At 37.4% G+C, this 15381-nt stretch overlaps 2 protein-coding genes across 15 annotated transcripts in view; both read right to left on the reverse strand.

Annotated features, from left to right (window-relative positions):
• The window catches only part of igsf5b (immunoglobulin superfamily, member 5b), a 28077-nt gene extending 20451 nt beyond the window's left edge, over positions 1–7626 (reverse strand). The window contains exons 1-3 of the mRNA XM_056241640.1: positions 7231–7626; positions 6243–6348; positions 4598–4918 (exon numbers count right to left, since the gene is read on the reverse strand). Coding sequence (XP_056097615.1) covers positions 4598–4918; positions 6243–6348; positions 7231–7254 — 451 coding nt within the window. The 5' untranslated portion in view covers positions 7255–7626. The remainder of the gene's footprint in view (positions 1–4597; positions 4919–6242; positions 6349–7230) is intronic.
• Positions 7627–9147: 1521 nt separating this feature from the next.
• Positions 9148–15381, reverse strand: part of sh3bgr (SH3 domain binding glutamate-rich protein) — a 45053-nt gene continuing 38819 nt past the window's right edge. For all 14 annotated transcript variants that reach the window (XM_056241604.1, XM_056241610.1, XM_056241612.1 and 11 more), the window contains 2 exons: positions 14157–14208; positions 9148–9244 (listed from right to left, as the gene is read on the reverse strand). In XM_056241604.1, the coding sequence (XP_056097579.1) occupies positions 14200–14208 (9 nt within the window). In that variant the 3' untranslated portion in view covers positions 9148–9244; positions 14157–14199. The remainder of the gene's footprint in view (positions 9245–14156; positions 14209–15381) is intronic.

The raw sequence follows: 15381 nt of genomic DNA on the forward strand, positions 1-15381 counted from the left end.
GTTGCAGTCACAGAATAGATTAATTATTGAGGAATAAATCCAGTTAGGTCTTAAAAAGTGATTGATTTGGTGATGTATCTGTAGATTGAGGTGTTTTATGTATGGAATACTGAGGAACATAGGACTTTTAGCTGTCTAAAAGAGATCTGATAGGCCAGTTCATTACAGACAGGCTTATGAAAATAAATCCTGGAGTTCTACAGGATCTTAATTCTTCCTACCTGATGAAAGCACATGTGAAATCATATGTGATACCTGTGTAATATTCCTGCAGGGGTCTTGTAGAGGTTTTGTAAAGGTGATTTCCGGTGTACTGGTACTTGAAATGCTAGCTAAACTGCAAAAAGTTTAGATCTTACACACTTTCAGAGCAGGACAACAAATACACCTGCACCTTCTGAATAAGAACTGACAAAAAAAATTAGGGAGAGGGACAAGTAATGTCCCAATAAGGCTGCATCCATTTATGATTTTAAAGTCCCCCTGTAGTCAATAATTTTATACTTTAAAACTCCTCTTTGATCACCCAAATTATATATTTAAACGTTTTTTCCTTGAAAAAATAACACTTTTATGCCTTAAAATAGCTTGATTGTAACTCAACACCTCATTCAGTATACGCGGTTCTAGATGCAAATGAGCCCCGCCTCCACTCACTCACAGCAGCTCAGAGATCCACTGGTTGACGATCACACGTTGATCTGATTGGTTACAAGGTAGTTTGTGATGTCAGAAACACCAGCGATTTCAAACCGTGTTTTTGAACCGTCTTTTGTTTCACTGCAGTTTTAAGGAGAAAATACTCAGCAATGGTGTTGGCATGATTGTGGTGTTGACCATGGTGTTGACCATGACATGACACATGGTTTTTCTTTAAGCACATTAAAAACACCACATAAATATGACATATATATATAGGCCTACATTAAAAGCTTGATTTTCACCAAAGGGGGACTCATAAATATCATATACACAGAATATTTTGTTTTATAACATACTACAATACACTTAAAGGCTGTTTACACAACACCCTTTTCAACTTTAAAGGACCCCAAATATCTTAAATGTTTATATTTTTAGCGATAGATGATATTTACACTAAGCCAAAAATGCAGCAAAGGGTATTTTCTTTCCACTAAGTGTAAACAGTTGTTAGATACTATTCAAATCAAAAATATACTATTAAAAATATAAACATTTAAGATATTTGGGGTCCTAGCAACAAAAAGCCTGCCAAATATCATCTGCCAGATACAATGCCAGATATTTTTGCAAATATCTTCCAAATTGACTAATTGGCCTGACTAATTGATTGTGTGTGTGTGTATATATATATATAAGGAAGTTTATATAATGAAGGGCCAAACTGATTATATGAAGTCTGAATATATAGTTATAATTCTGAATAATATCAATGTAAATCCTGAATATATAGATATAAGTCATTATTTTGATTTTTTTAGAGTAGATGTTAAAACTTCATGCTGATTTGTACTCGGCTTTCGCCAAGATAAGCAACACTAAGAAGTAGCTTTACAGTAAACTATGCTTCACCCATTTACGCTACCGAGTAGGGGACATCTCTAGGGTCTTCAAGTGGGCACCTTCCGTCCTCAGTGTTTCGTCGACTAGCCCACGACACCTCAAGAGGGCTCGACAGTGACTCTGGCGTCCCAGAGTCACCCCCCTCCGTCCCCCACTCAACTCAGCCCAGCTTACTGACCTCTACATCCCTCCTGCTGCTGAGACCTAACCACAATCTCACAATCTCTGCGCAACCCAACCATACGCGCCAACCCGTTGACTAAGGCTGTCGAGCCCCACTGGTGCGTTAATAGGCAGTTTCAGTGGACAACGGTTCCGTATGGCATACCATCTACCGCAAAACACAATATCTGCCCAACCACCCTTCATTCACGCAATACACACAGGAACGTAATGACTGTAAAAACTATACAACCTATCCAAATAAACCAACAGACTCTTCAAGTTTTCAAGAATTCTACGAAACCGTAGCGTGGCGGCCTGTACACAGCCAGCTAGAATCTTTCCGTCTCAACCACAGCCAGTTGCTGCTCCTTTCTGCTGCTTCAGATAAGTTCTTTACTGTGCGACGCAACTCTTGGCCACTGAACCCGACGTCTTTGAGGAACCGGGTTGTAGAGTGTGCCACAAAACCTCGACAACCCACTTCCACTGGATAAACCTGGACTCTCCATCCTCGCTGTTCTGCTTCAGTGGCCAGATGAGCATACCGCAGTTTCTTCCTCTCATATGCCTCATCTACCGCATCCTCCCATGGCACTGTTAACTCTATCAGTTGAACAATGCGTGCTGATCGGGACCACAAAACAATGTCTGGTCGTAGGTTAGTGGTGGCAATCTTAGGTGGAAAAATAAGCCGTTGATCAAGATCAGCCAGCATCTTCCAGTCCCCAGCAGCTTCCAGTTGTCCTGGGTGAAAATTGGTGTATACATATTTAAAAATCCTGAATGTATGAATGCATATATTGTCTACTTAGAGCCTGAATTTTAGCACAGGATTGTGGGTATTCCACAAAACTTTACTCATTCCCACAAGTTTCATGCTTATAATGTGCTTTATCCTCTAGAAAACAAAACAAGATGCACAGAACAACCACCAAAGTAAGGAGGAGACATGACATAGAAAGGCTGAAAATGAAGGCTATGTATTAACAGAGAAAGACGACGGACTAATTATTAACTAGACACAGGTGTGACACATGAGAAACCACGGTAACCAATGAACAAGGACAAAGGAATCTGAACAGGAAAGAGTGCCAATCAAACAAGAACACAACTCAAGCAAAACTCAAACCCAGAACAGACGTGACACATCAACACATCAATAAAATGAGAAACTAGCTGAAATTAGTTAACATTTGTTTTGTTTTACAAACTACAGCTTAAATAAAACTTTTTCTAGTGTATTCATAATATAATATCATATAATAATTTATTTTTATTAAAGACCTTATAAGAACTGAGAATATTAGTCAGTTTCTGCAGCAGTAAGAAGCAATATGACTGTCATTTGTGGTTCCCATTAGAATGACAATTCAGGGTGAGAAATGTGTGGACCAGATGGGCTCTGATGGCTCCTGAATCTAAGATTAGAGTCGAGCAGTGCTTTCTGTCTCTGTTTACCGCCTGGTAGAGTGGATTTGCAGAAGGTATTTTTAATGGTCCCCAATCGATTCCCATCCCAAGAGCCTTTGCTGGCATCGACAATGTCATATGCTCCGTCAAATCTGCCAGAGCAGCAGTCTTCACTTCAGCCAGCAGCGAATGAATTCCCCTGCATGAAAAACACCTTAGTCGATGCTCACTCCTAAATCAGCCATCTCGTATAAAAACTGACAGCTTCTCTGCATTCAGAAGGATCTAGCCTTTATATCAACTCATAGCCAATGTGTGAACAAGAATATCTTCATTTCATAATCATTATGGAGCAAAAGAGTTGCTGGAGATTTGTACATATTTTTAGCGATAGGTATTTTCATTCTTGTTGATACACAAGTAATTTTCAGGTAATGGTGTCATTATCCACATGACTACCCACATAGCAGCATTGTGTCTTCCCAGATCCGGCCCACATCTGGCACATGTGGAAAGATGATCTGGCCCACGTGCAGCGTGGAATGACGGTCCTTGGGTGGCTCACTCCTGTTTGCCAGATCTGGGCCACAAGCAGGCCATAGCAATGCCACATGTCAGCCAAGAGCAAAGAAATAAACCAGAACTGGACCTTATCTGAGCCAGATAATCTGTGTATATTAAATATGGAGTAATCTCAGCCTTAATAAGCCTGTTAACAAGCAGAATCACTGAAGGAAAGAAGAGAACAGAAAAAGAGACGAGCAGAAACACAAGAACTACAACTGACTTCAGCCACAGCCTTAGATGAAATCAACTGAAGAGAAAAGAGGACATTAAATCTCTCAAGATCTCAGCAGAGGAAGAATAAACAACTCCACAAACAGCATTACCAGCTTGACTTATTACGGTATAACTCTATTTTAGAAAAATAACCTTGTAGATGGACGGATGTTTGGATTGATGGATGGATGGATGGATGGATGGATGGATTAATGGTTGGCTGGTTGGTTGGTTGGTTGGTTGGTTGGATGGATGGATGCTTGTATGGATGGATGGATGGATGTTTGTATGGATGGATGGATGGATGAATGTTTGTATGGATGGAAGGATGGATGTTTTGTATGGATGGATGTTTGTATGGATGGATGGATGGATGGATGTTTGTATGGATGGATGGATGGATGTTTGTATGGATGGATGAATGGTTGGATGAATGGATGGATGTTTTGTATGGATGGATGGATGGATGTTTTGTATGGATGGATGTTTGTATGGATGGATGGATGTTTTGTATGGATGGATGTTTTGTATGGATGGATGTTTTGTATGGATGGATGGATGGATGGATGTTTGTATGGATGGATGGATGGATATTTGTATGGATGGATGAATGGTTGGTTGGATGGATGGACGGACGAACGGATGGACGGATAGACAGACTTGCTTATTTTTAAGTGCTCAACAAAAGATGACATACCTTGTACAAACAGGTCCGCTGTTGATCTGCTGAGTTTGGTGGGCAGAAGTTCACATGTGAGCTCCTGTACAGTGGGGCTGAAAGAGGCGTTCATCAGCACTAACTCCCACACTGAGACAGCCGACAGCGAGTGATTCACTGTCCACACACTGTCATCTCTGCCCAGGAGACCATGGACCTCAGAGATGCTGAGGATCGTCCTTCCACCCAACAGCCACGTCATGACATCCCAGGATTCATCAGTGCTGCAGTTAAAGTGGACCTCACTGCCTCGCAGTACAGTGGCAGTCTTCGGTTCTAGATGGAGAAAAGAGGCTACAGCTGTGAAGAGCAGAGACACAGGTTATTACATCACATGATACACATTCTTGGTGTTGTATAACTTTATTCTAAAAAAAATTCTGTTCAGTTTTATGTTTTAGAAAAATAACCTTGTTGATGGATGGATGTTTGTTTGTTTGGATGGATGGATGTTTGTTTGGATGAATGGTTGGATGGATGGATCGATGGATGTTTGGATGAATGGTTGGATGGATGGATGGATGGATGGATGGATGGATGGATGGATGGATGGATGGATGGATGGATGGATGGATGGATGGATGGAAAGTTGAATGGATGGATGGATGTTTGTTTGGATGGATGGATGGATGGATGGATGGATGGATGGTTGGATGGATGGATAGTTGGATGGATGGATGGATGTTTGTTTGGATGGATGGATGGATGAATGGATAGGTGGATGGATGTTTGTTTGGATGGATGGATGGATGGATGGATGGATGGTTGGATGGTTGGATGAATGGATGGATGGAAAGTTGAATGGATGGATGGATGTTTGTTTGGATGGATGGATGGAAAGTTGAATGGATGGATGGATGTTTGTTTGGATGGATGGATGGATGGATGGTTGGATGGATGGATAGTTGGATGGATGGTTGGATGTTTGTTTGGATGGATGGATGGATGAATGGATGGATGGATGGATGTTTGTTTGGATGGATGGATGGTTGGATGGAGGGATGGATGGTTGGATGAATGGAAAGTTGAATGGATGGATGGATGGATGTTTGGATGGATGGATGGAAAGTTGAATGGATGGATGGATGGATGTTTGTTTGGATGGACGGTTGGATGAATAGTTGGATGAATGGATGGATGGATAGTTGGATGGATGGATGGATGGATGAATGGATAGGTGGATGGATGTTTGTTTGGATGGATGGATAGGTGGATGGATGTTTGTTTGGATGGATGGATAGATAGATGAATGGGTGGGTGGATGGATGGTTATATGGATGGATAGATGTTTGTTTGTTTGTTTGTTTGTATGGATGTTTGTTTGGATGGATGAATAGATGGATGGATGGATGGATGAATGGTTGGATGGATCTATCTATCTATCTATCTATCTATCTATCTATCTATCTATCTATCTATCTATCTATCTATCTATCTATCTATCTATCTATCCTCAGTTCATGCAGTAGAGTCCCTGTAATGTGGTTCAATCCTTCAGATAACGTAAGTCTCTAATATTCTGTATTGATGTACATGCCACTTTAATCCTAAAGCTAATTTTCTTGGAAGCAAAGTCGTGTAGTCGGATAAACACAAACCTGTACTCAGCAGATGACACACTCACCTTGGATTACACACAGCTGGAGGATGTGGCCATGCATATTGCCAGAGAAACAGTCAGGCCATTGTTCTGCACAGCAAGGACATGGTGGAGAACATATTTGCAATTGCTACAAAATATAAAATTGTTGTAACTTTTTACCTTATTTACAACATGGGCCACACACTGATAATGTTGCAGTAACACTTAAATAAAGTACCGTACAATAAAGTGTTGTGAAATGTGTTCAACATATGGGTGCTTTTCTCAGACTATTTAAATACATCAAATTCATTTAATTGAATTATATATTCTTATGGAAATATACATTTATATATTTAATCATTTTTCAGTACATATGTTTAATATATATTTTAAAATATTTTATATTAGGTCTTAAAAAGTGCTAAGGTGATATATGGAACGTGTCTGTATATTATTATTATTATTCACACATGTAAAATATAATAGGGCCTAAATATAGGCTACACTTTCCCTTCAAAATCCATATAAAGGTATATATTGACATTTTATAAAAAAAAGAAAGAAAGAATTTCAACTTTTACTTTACGGTAACAAGACATGTAGGGAAAATGTGTGTAATTGTGATGAAAATAATATAATAAAATAATAAAAACAAAATTAGTCTGATTTCTCAGTGCAAAATATAAATTCTTATTTTTTTCTTTTGGGTTAAATTACGGTCATGTTCTTAACTGGTTTTGTAAGATTCACCCGAATACAATTTATATGTTCATTGCTGTAAAAAAACAACAACAAAAAAACAAGAATAAAAACAAACTAAACATGAGATGTTGAACATGTTTCCCACATTATAGTGCATGAGTCTGCCAACACGGTGACTCTAAATCATGACAACACATGAACAAGATATTGTTTGACCTTAAAATATTGCAATGAGCCACCGTTTACACCTGTGACCCACATTTGTCCAACTTATCAAAAGATTTATTGAATTACTGAATAACAAATCCTGCTGCTGCATTCTTACCTTGTGTTTCCCAGGATGGGCCATACAGTATTCCAGAGAGCTTGTTACACACAGAGATCACGTTTCCCACAGTCAATACAGTAGCAGATTGTGTGGAACTGTGGGATGTGGCTAAAACCAGCAAGTTAAATATTATTGAAAGCAAAACAGCTTTTTTAGCCTTGAACTGACCACTGCAAATCTGCAGTGACTCACAGGCCGCTGTACATATTAGTGACGGCCTAAAATAACGTCTGAAATTTGCTGCTATTGTTAAGTCAGATGTGAGCATGAGAAAACCTCCTTGTCTTCCATTCACTATCTCTAGGGAATTTCTTTACGGTCACATCCTGTTTGTTGAATTGCCACCACCCTGGTCGAACATTTCTGCTCTTTAAATACACACAATGTGTCAAGAATAGAACATAATGAAGCAGACAGCGCCTTTAAAACTCACGCTTTAATGGTGAATAAGGGTATTTCCAACCATCCACTTCTGTCTGCGTACAAAGTGCATTAGAACTGCCCAAACGACTACAGAGAATGGCTTCCCGCAGGGACTGACGTCACATATTCAGACTGAAATCAGACACAATAGACTGAAAAAGGAGGGAATTATGACTTATGGCCTTTGTACAGTGTCATTGTCTAATTTTAACTTCAACTGTGGTTGTAACCAACTTTGAAGCATTTTGTGTAGTCTAATTTTGCCCCAATGATGTATGTATACATGTACATTTAACTACAGACAGTACAAGTTTTGGACACACCTACTCGGTCTTTGTTACTACTTATATTTTCCATATTTCAGGATGATAACAGAAAAAGAAGCATGCCAATTTTGTATTGACCGAAAATATTAAACAAATCAAAACTATTATATTTTAACCCAATGGTTTATAAACAGTTTTATTTTTTTGCCTGAGGGGCCAACTTTTAAATTGCAATTTAAAATATCAGTAAATATTCTTAGCCCTAATTTCATATTGAATTTTGGGCAATTTCCAATCAAACTGTAAGTTGATCAAACATTTATTTTACCATGAGCTGTACAGACCCAACAATATGCAAAATTATTGACTTATGGTGAAAAATAATATTGACAATATTTGATTTCTAAATTGAATTATCATTAATGCTATTAGGAAAACAAACTATAGTCATATTCATGAACCATATTTATTGTCTTTTGGGTCAGTTTTCCTTTGCCTTGCGCAGTTTTTGGGGATAATGGGATATCAAGTACCTGCAAATGTTAGCATCTACAAAATGTTATCTTACGACTACGTTGGCTAAGTGCAAATATTAGCATCTACAAAATGTTATCTTACGGCTAGTTTGGCTAAGCGCAAATGTTAGCATCTACAAAATGTTATCTTACGGCTAGCTTGGCTAAGCCAAATGTTAGCATCTACAAAATGTTATCTTACGGCTAGCTTGGCTAAGCCAAATGGTAGCATCTACAAAATGTTATCTCACGGCTAGCTTGGCTAAGCGACTGATGAATTTAATCAAACGCACAGCCTTTGACGACACTTCATACAAGTTTTCTCATACCGTCTAGAAGTTGATAAAGCCTATGAATTTGCTACGGGTTGATTTTATAATTAGCATTTAGCAGTGTAGCAAAGTGTGTCCAAAGTTTGACTGGTAGTGTACTTCACAACACAGAGAGCTATTGCAAGTATTGGTTTGGCACATTTAAATGGTTCAGCACAACTATTTGGGATTCTATAGAACAAAGTCACAACATGTTAGTTTAAAGGTTATAGAAATAGCTATCTTCTATATGTACAGTAAGAAAAAAAAAGACATCCCTTTAAAATACACTTGAAACTTGCCAGTTAAGCAATAAAAGCATACAAAGGCATTTTGCAGCCTCATCAGTAATGGGATAAGGCACAGTTATCATGGGGAGCTTGAAGTCGGAGTCCTGAGAGCATGTTCTCCAGTGCAGTGGTGTCACATTTGGCTCGAGTAACGCTTCGGTGAAGGTGTTTGTGGGGGATTTTGGACGGCTCAAGGGAACTTCAAGCTGGAAGGTAAAGCACATAGTAAGGGTTGTGCGTTCATAAATGTGAAGCATCAAAGGTTGCTCGTCAACATCATGATGCCCCTCCCACTTATTTGTCACGCTGTTGATTTCCACAAAGAAAATGAAAAATAACAAAAAACTAAATGGAAAATGTGTTTCTAGTAGTATGCTTAATAGTAATTAGGCTTGTCACAACACAAAATTGTTGTAAATTGAACAACACCTTACAGGTTTTATAATTCTCAATATCACCACATGACCATAACACCACATAATTAGCAACTTAATTATACTACAAAAAGTATATTCAACCTGGATATATATACAGTGCACTCACGTTAGGCAGTATGTACTATACAGCAGATCCAAACTGCTTGATAGTTATATCACTGAAAAATGTAAACTATATTAACGGCCAGAGATATTTTTTAAGTTGGTGTGGTAAGCAGGGCGGGGCGAGTGTTTGCGAGTGGTGCGAGTGTTTATGAGCGTCACACCGGTCTCGAGTCCCACGGAAAGGAAGAGTGACTAAAGGAGAGGGCCAGGCCTGGATTTAATGTGGTTGTTTAATGTTTATACGCTTTACTTTTTGTTTTGTTGTTTGATTATTTTGTCTTTAAAATTACGTTTAACGTTCACCGGTTCCCGTCTTCTTCTTCCCTAAACACAAACTTAGTTACAGTTGGATAAATAGGACATCCTATACTATATTAAATAGGAAATTTCGGATATGTGATTGTTTAGTAATTGTTTTATCGCCGCAAAGCTCTCTATATAAAGTTCAACATATACCCAGAGGTGGGCAGAGTACACAGCTTTGTTACTTGAGTAAAAGTACAGATGCCCCTTGCTAAATTTTACTCAAGTACAAGTAAAAGTACTACAGTCAGATGTCTACTTAAGTTAAAGTACTGAAGTACTTGTTTTTAAAAGTACTTGAGTATCAAGAGTACAAGAGTAAATTTTCTAAATATTGCATTACTACTGCCACAGTGTCAAGTCATCTTCATTTATATAGCGCTTTTAACTATGTAGATTGTTTCAAAGCGGCTTTACAGAGATACACATAATTTACGGTAACAGAGATTGTTTTGGCTTTATAGCGATTCTTGAATAATGTTATTTCCAGCTAAAGTTAGTTTTGATTGATTCACTTCCGGCAAAATGATCATTTGTTATTAAATTAGGGGCCGCTAAGACGACACCGTTCTCTCTACACAGACTTTAAACTGAACCTGTGATTAACGCTGATGGCGTTCACATGCACATTAAGAATTGATTCTATAGTTATGTGCGTTTGAATATATGTGTGCAGGTTTGTAATTCCCTACAAACCATGCCTAAACAAAATACTTGCCTTTGCCTATAAATTTGATACAGAATTTTATTTTATCACTTCGGGGTACACGAACCGTGCCTACATTTATGTACAGCAACGTCCTACATGGAGTTATGAAAAATGTTAATACCTTTGAAAATCTAAAAGGAATTGAAAGTTAATTCAAGTCATTTTCATCTTTTTACCATGTTGCTTTATTTAACATTTCTCACTTGCCCACAAGGCAATGCACAATGGCAACGCTCTGACAAACCTCTGCTAGAGTTTTAATGGATTTTTTGCACCCACATTTGAACCTGTTTCGTCCATGGTTTCGTCTCTTATCTAAATCTGACCATGGAGTTTACTTTGGCGTCAGTTCAGAGCTGAAGGTTATTTGCTGATAGGCTGTCCCAATCAGTGGCGCCTGCACAATCCAATCACGCTTGAGAGGGAAACAACAAATTGAGGGTTTCCGAGATTTCTCTTTTTTCCTTTTTTTTAAATTTTTCTTTTTTAGAGGTAACGGGTACTCACGGTTATGGATAGAAATGTAGTGCAGTAAAGAGTACAATATTTGCCTCTCACATGTACTTGAGTAAAGTCATGAGTAATCCCCAAAAATGATACTCGAGTAAAGTACAGATCCCTCAAAATTGTACTCAAGTAAATGTACTCCGTTACTGTCCGGCTCTGCATATACCGTATATACTTTATCCACAGCAGTCACATAAAGTGATACCGTACGGTAAACTCAACTTTGAATTTGTTTTATTTCATCGCTAATGTAATTATATCACCTATATTATCACCTTTATTACAACTTTATTTGCATACATACAGTACATTAATGTAGAAAGATTTTATACAGCATATTTCAACTGCTTGATTGCTTATATAGTTTACGATATTAAGATATTATAAACATTAAAATCATGATTTTCTGTAAAGCTGCTTTGAAGCACTGTGTATTATGAAAAGTGCTATGCAAATAATTGAACTTGAATTGATGCTTAAAATAAGAGAGAGTTTAAAGCACAGGCGTTATTTGGGGACCAAGAAATGGACCCACAACTTTTTTGCCACGGCCAATTTTGTCCCCTCCTCTTTATGAAATAGCTTGCGGCAGGGTGCATCTTCTAATAATTAGGAAACATCTCCAATTTTAGTTTTCATTTCATTAGTGTGCGTCATTTTGTATGTTTTGCTGAGTGTGTCCGAGAGTGACAGCAGCAATATCCTCTCCCGCACAGCTCTCAGATGTATCTACTGTATCTGTACCTATGAGACCACAAAACAATATGCACACAAATGTGCCGGCGCTCTTAAGCCGATGTGCTTTTCATTTACTAAAATAAGGTTATTTTATTGCAGGTTAGAACCACCCTGGACCCTCAATGCAACAAGATTAATTCCAGACCAACAATATTCTGATATTCTGAATGATACCAATCCACAATCTGGAATCATAATCACACCATGTTGGTTCATTTCTTTTCTCACCATTCCTGTCAGCTGATGGAGTTTGGGTTCTTTGCCACTGTAGCCTTTGGCTTTCTTAGTTGGGGACACTTAATATTCAACAATATTATTGATTTGACTGCACTGACACTATTGGGTGAGAACTGAACTGAGCTGCTTTATAGATTAAATGAGCTCATTTCATAATTAATGAACTTTACACAGTTATTAAACCAAACTGAATCAACACTGAACTGACTTCAGCTGAATAATGGCTGTTTACTATTGTCTTTTTGGATTTGCTTTACAGCAGAATTTAACTGTTTGTATCACTGAATCATAATTTTCCTGTTATCACTGTAAAGCTGAAACAATCTGTATTGAATAAAGTGCCATATAAATAAAGATGAATTGACTTGACCATGCTTAACATTCAAATGCTGATCCATGCATTTATTCACTGACCTATTAAATAATATATAATGACCAATACAATACTGGAGTGAACAGTGGCATCAAATTAAATATTTCACAAGTTTATGTGAGCAATTAAATTGATCAGCAAGTATTAATGCTGTCTCAAATCACAGTGTATCCCAATGTGACGTCGAAACTGTTGTTTACAAGATTTTTTAGTTTTCTACTTGTCATATTGCATCTTATTAATTTTCATCACATTTGTGCAAAAGTATTTAATATGTCATTCTTGACTTTATGATACCATATGAATGGTTCATCTCACTTTTGCCTGCTATAGGTATTCATTATAAGGGCATTACTGTAAATGTATTTTTGGTCATTTGTATTTTGTACAATCTTTTTATTTTGTAAAAATGTATATAATAATAAATAATATAATTTATATTGAATAAATAAATAGTATTTTATCACAATTCAATGAGTGATAATTATAATGAGAAAATAATGAATTAATTGTTAAGTATCAGATTTAATTTGGATTAAAACGTATTTGACAAAAGTTCATTTCTCCCATAACTGTGTTTGACCATCTGACAGCAATGCCACTCCGTGGTCTCTTTCTTTTCATACTGGAAGTTACATTTGGTGCCACCTTGCGACTCAAGACAGTAAGACCTTAACTCAAATAAATATTACTGATACAGTTGTAATATTACATATTAATAAGTGGGATGATGTACAACTAGCCGGTAATGCATAATCACAAAATAAATCCCTTTGCTTTGTGTCAGATCACCCTGTTGTGCTTTATTTTTAGACAATGACTGGCTACATGTAAATTATCCCTATATTGGTAAATAACTGTATATTACTATTTATGGGGTCCTTTTGTAACATTAGTAAAGGTTTTTTTTTTTTTAAGTTTTTCTCTTTTAGATTTCACCTTCTACTTAGAATTAAGAAACTCTTTCCATGTGAAATGAACAGCAGTACTTTGATTAACTTTGACGGGTCTTTTGTCAATAGAATTTCTGGGTGTTATACACCAGAAGAAACACAATCCCCTATCCTGCTGATGTTAGTCACTGTGACAGGGAGAGCCAAGTTTCTGAACACTGAATTGTATGAGTTAATCCCCCCTTTTCACAGACGAGGCTTAAAATAGTCCCAGACTAAAATACATGTTTGAGCTGGTTTAACTGAAAGCAACTTGAAAGCAATATTACTACACCAGTAATGTTTTACTCCAAGACACGTTTATAAAAGCTACTTAAATGTCCTAAATGAACTAAGGCTTAATCCTGGCTTAGTCTAACCCTGTCTGTGAAACCAGGCATGCTTAGTATTTAACCTATGAAAGTCACAGTATCTTTTCATAGTACAATGAACTCTTTTATCCTAAAAGATAAAGGATACAAATTCCCTCATGACTTTAAAACTGTGAGGTAATTAAATATCAACGATATATTTTAAACATGCTTATAAACAAATGCAACAAACACAGCAAGTCTATTTAAGCCAATATGATTTAAGATAAAATAAACATGTGTGTCATTTCTGGCAGGATCTTTCTTTTAAGAAATCAACTGTCTTTGGTTCACCAGGCACACACATATCTTTAGTCCTGGACACTTGTGTTGTTTTTAACTGAAGCAAATGGTATCCTACAGCGCCACCAAGTGGCAGAGAAGACAAAAGAAACACATGTATTACCTGTGTGGGAAAATCCAGGTCCAAAATCCTCAGTTTCAGAACACTAGTCTTCCTGTGGATGACAGCAATCACACAGTTAACAACATATTGTTCCTAGATGTGCTATAAATGCCTCCTGTATAATGTGTTTGCTCGTAATCCTGTTCTATTTTTCATATTTAATCATTATTATTCTGTTTTATTGATCAGTTTTGTACAGCCTGGCTCTTATTAGAATAGAAATCTAAGAAGCAAGGCATTCCAGCGTTTAAAAGCAGAAGGGTCTTGGATGTTGTTGACTGAGCCTAAGTTGTTCTAAACTTGTAATATTCCCTTCAGACTTGCATTGTGTGGCCTATAGGCTGCCGTTCAACTTCAAAGCCTTTTTAACATTCTCTCTAACTCAGGAGTTATGACATTGTAAATACACTCAGACCCAATGCTGAGATAACAGAACATTTTTCACAGCATTTTGTACTCCACACCAAAACACCATTCACTGCATTTTGTTCCCATCTGAATGTCAACCACAGGTGATGGATGATGCAAGTGCCATTAGCAAAACAATTGGCATGATTATATAAAGGCTTTAGACAATTGTCACACCTGGAGGGTGTTCCCATAGCATTAAAACAAACTAAATTAATAAATTACAAAGATCTGATGAGAAAATTAACAAAGATCTGATAACTAATTATATGTTACAATACTGTAACAAATAAAGGTGACAAAACAAGGTTCATAGATATGTTAGTTAGTACGTCTAATAAAAAACAAAGTCTGATTAAACAAAACACCTAGAATAAATTATTTTTGTCTTTATTAAACACACTGACCCAACAATTGCAAACATGTTAAACTGTTAAAGTGTTCAATAAAAATATAAAACTTGTTTGATCAAGATGAAGCTGGTATAAGCGATGTTGGCCAAGTTCACTTTTGAATTCCTAATTTTCTGAAATTTCTGAGCCACGTTTTATATTTTAAAGAAATGTGAGAACACTCCTGAGCTATAAAAGAGTGACATATGAGCAGAACAAACAAGAAACAAACTATTTAGGGCACTGTGGAGTGAAGCAGCGGGGCTGAGAGCTGTGGGAGCAGAGGCCTCGTCACTGGCCTTGCTCCGCACCCACGGCTCTCGGCCCCGCCCTGCCGCACACCACTGGTACACTGACTCCTGTCAAATAACAGGGACATTGCAAACAGGGACACATGAGTGTGATACTCCAAAAGGGAATCGCTT

This window comes from Rhinichthys klamathensis, unplaced genomic scaffold (assembly GCF_029890125.1).
Source record: "Rhinichthys klamathensis goyatoka isolate OS25496 unplaced genomic scaffold, OSU_Roscu_1.1 h1tg000657l_1, whole genome shotgun sequence".
NCBI classification, from domain to species: domain Eukaryota; kingdom Metazoa; phylum Chordata; class Actinopteri; order Cypriniformes; family Leuciscidae; genus Rhinichthys; species Rhinichthys klamathensis.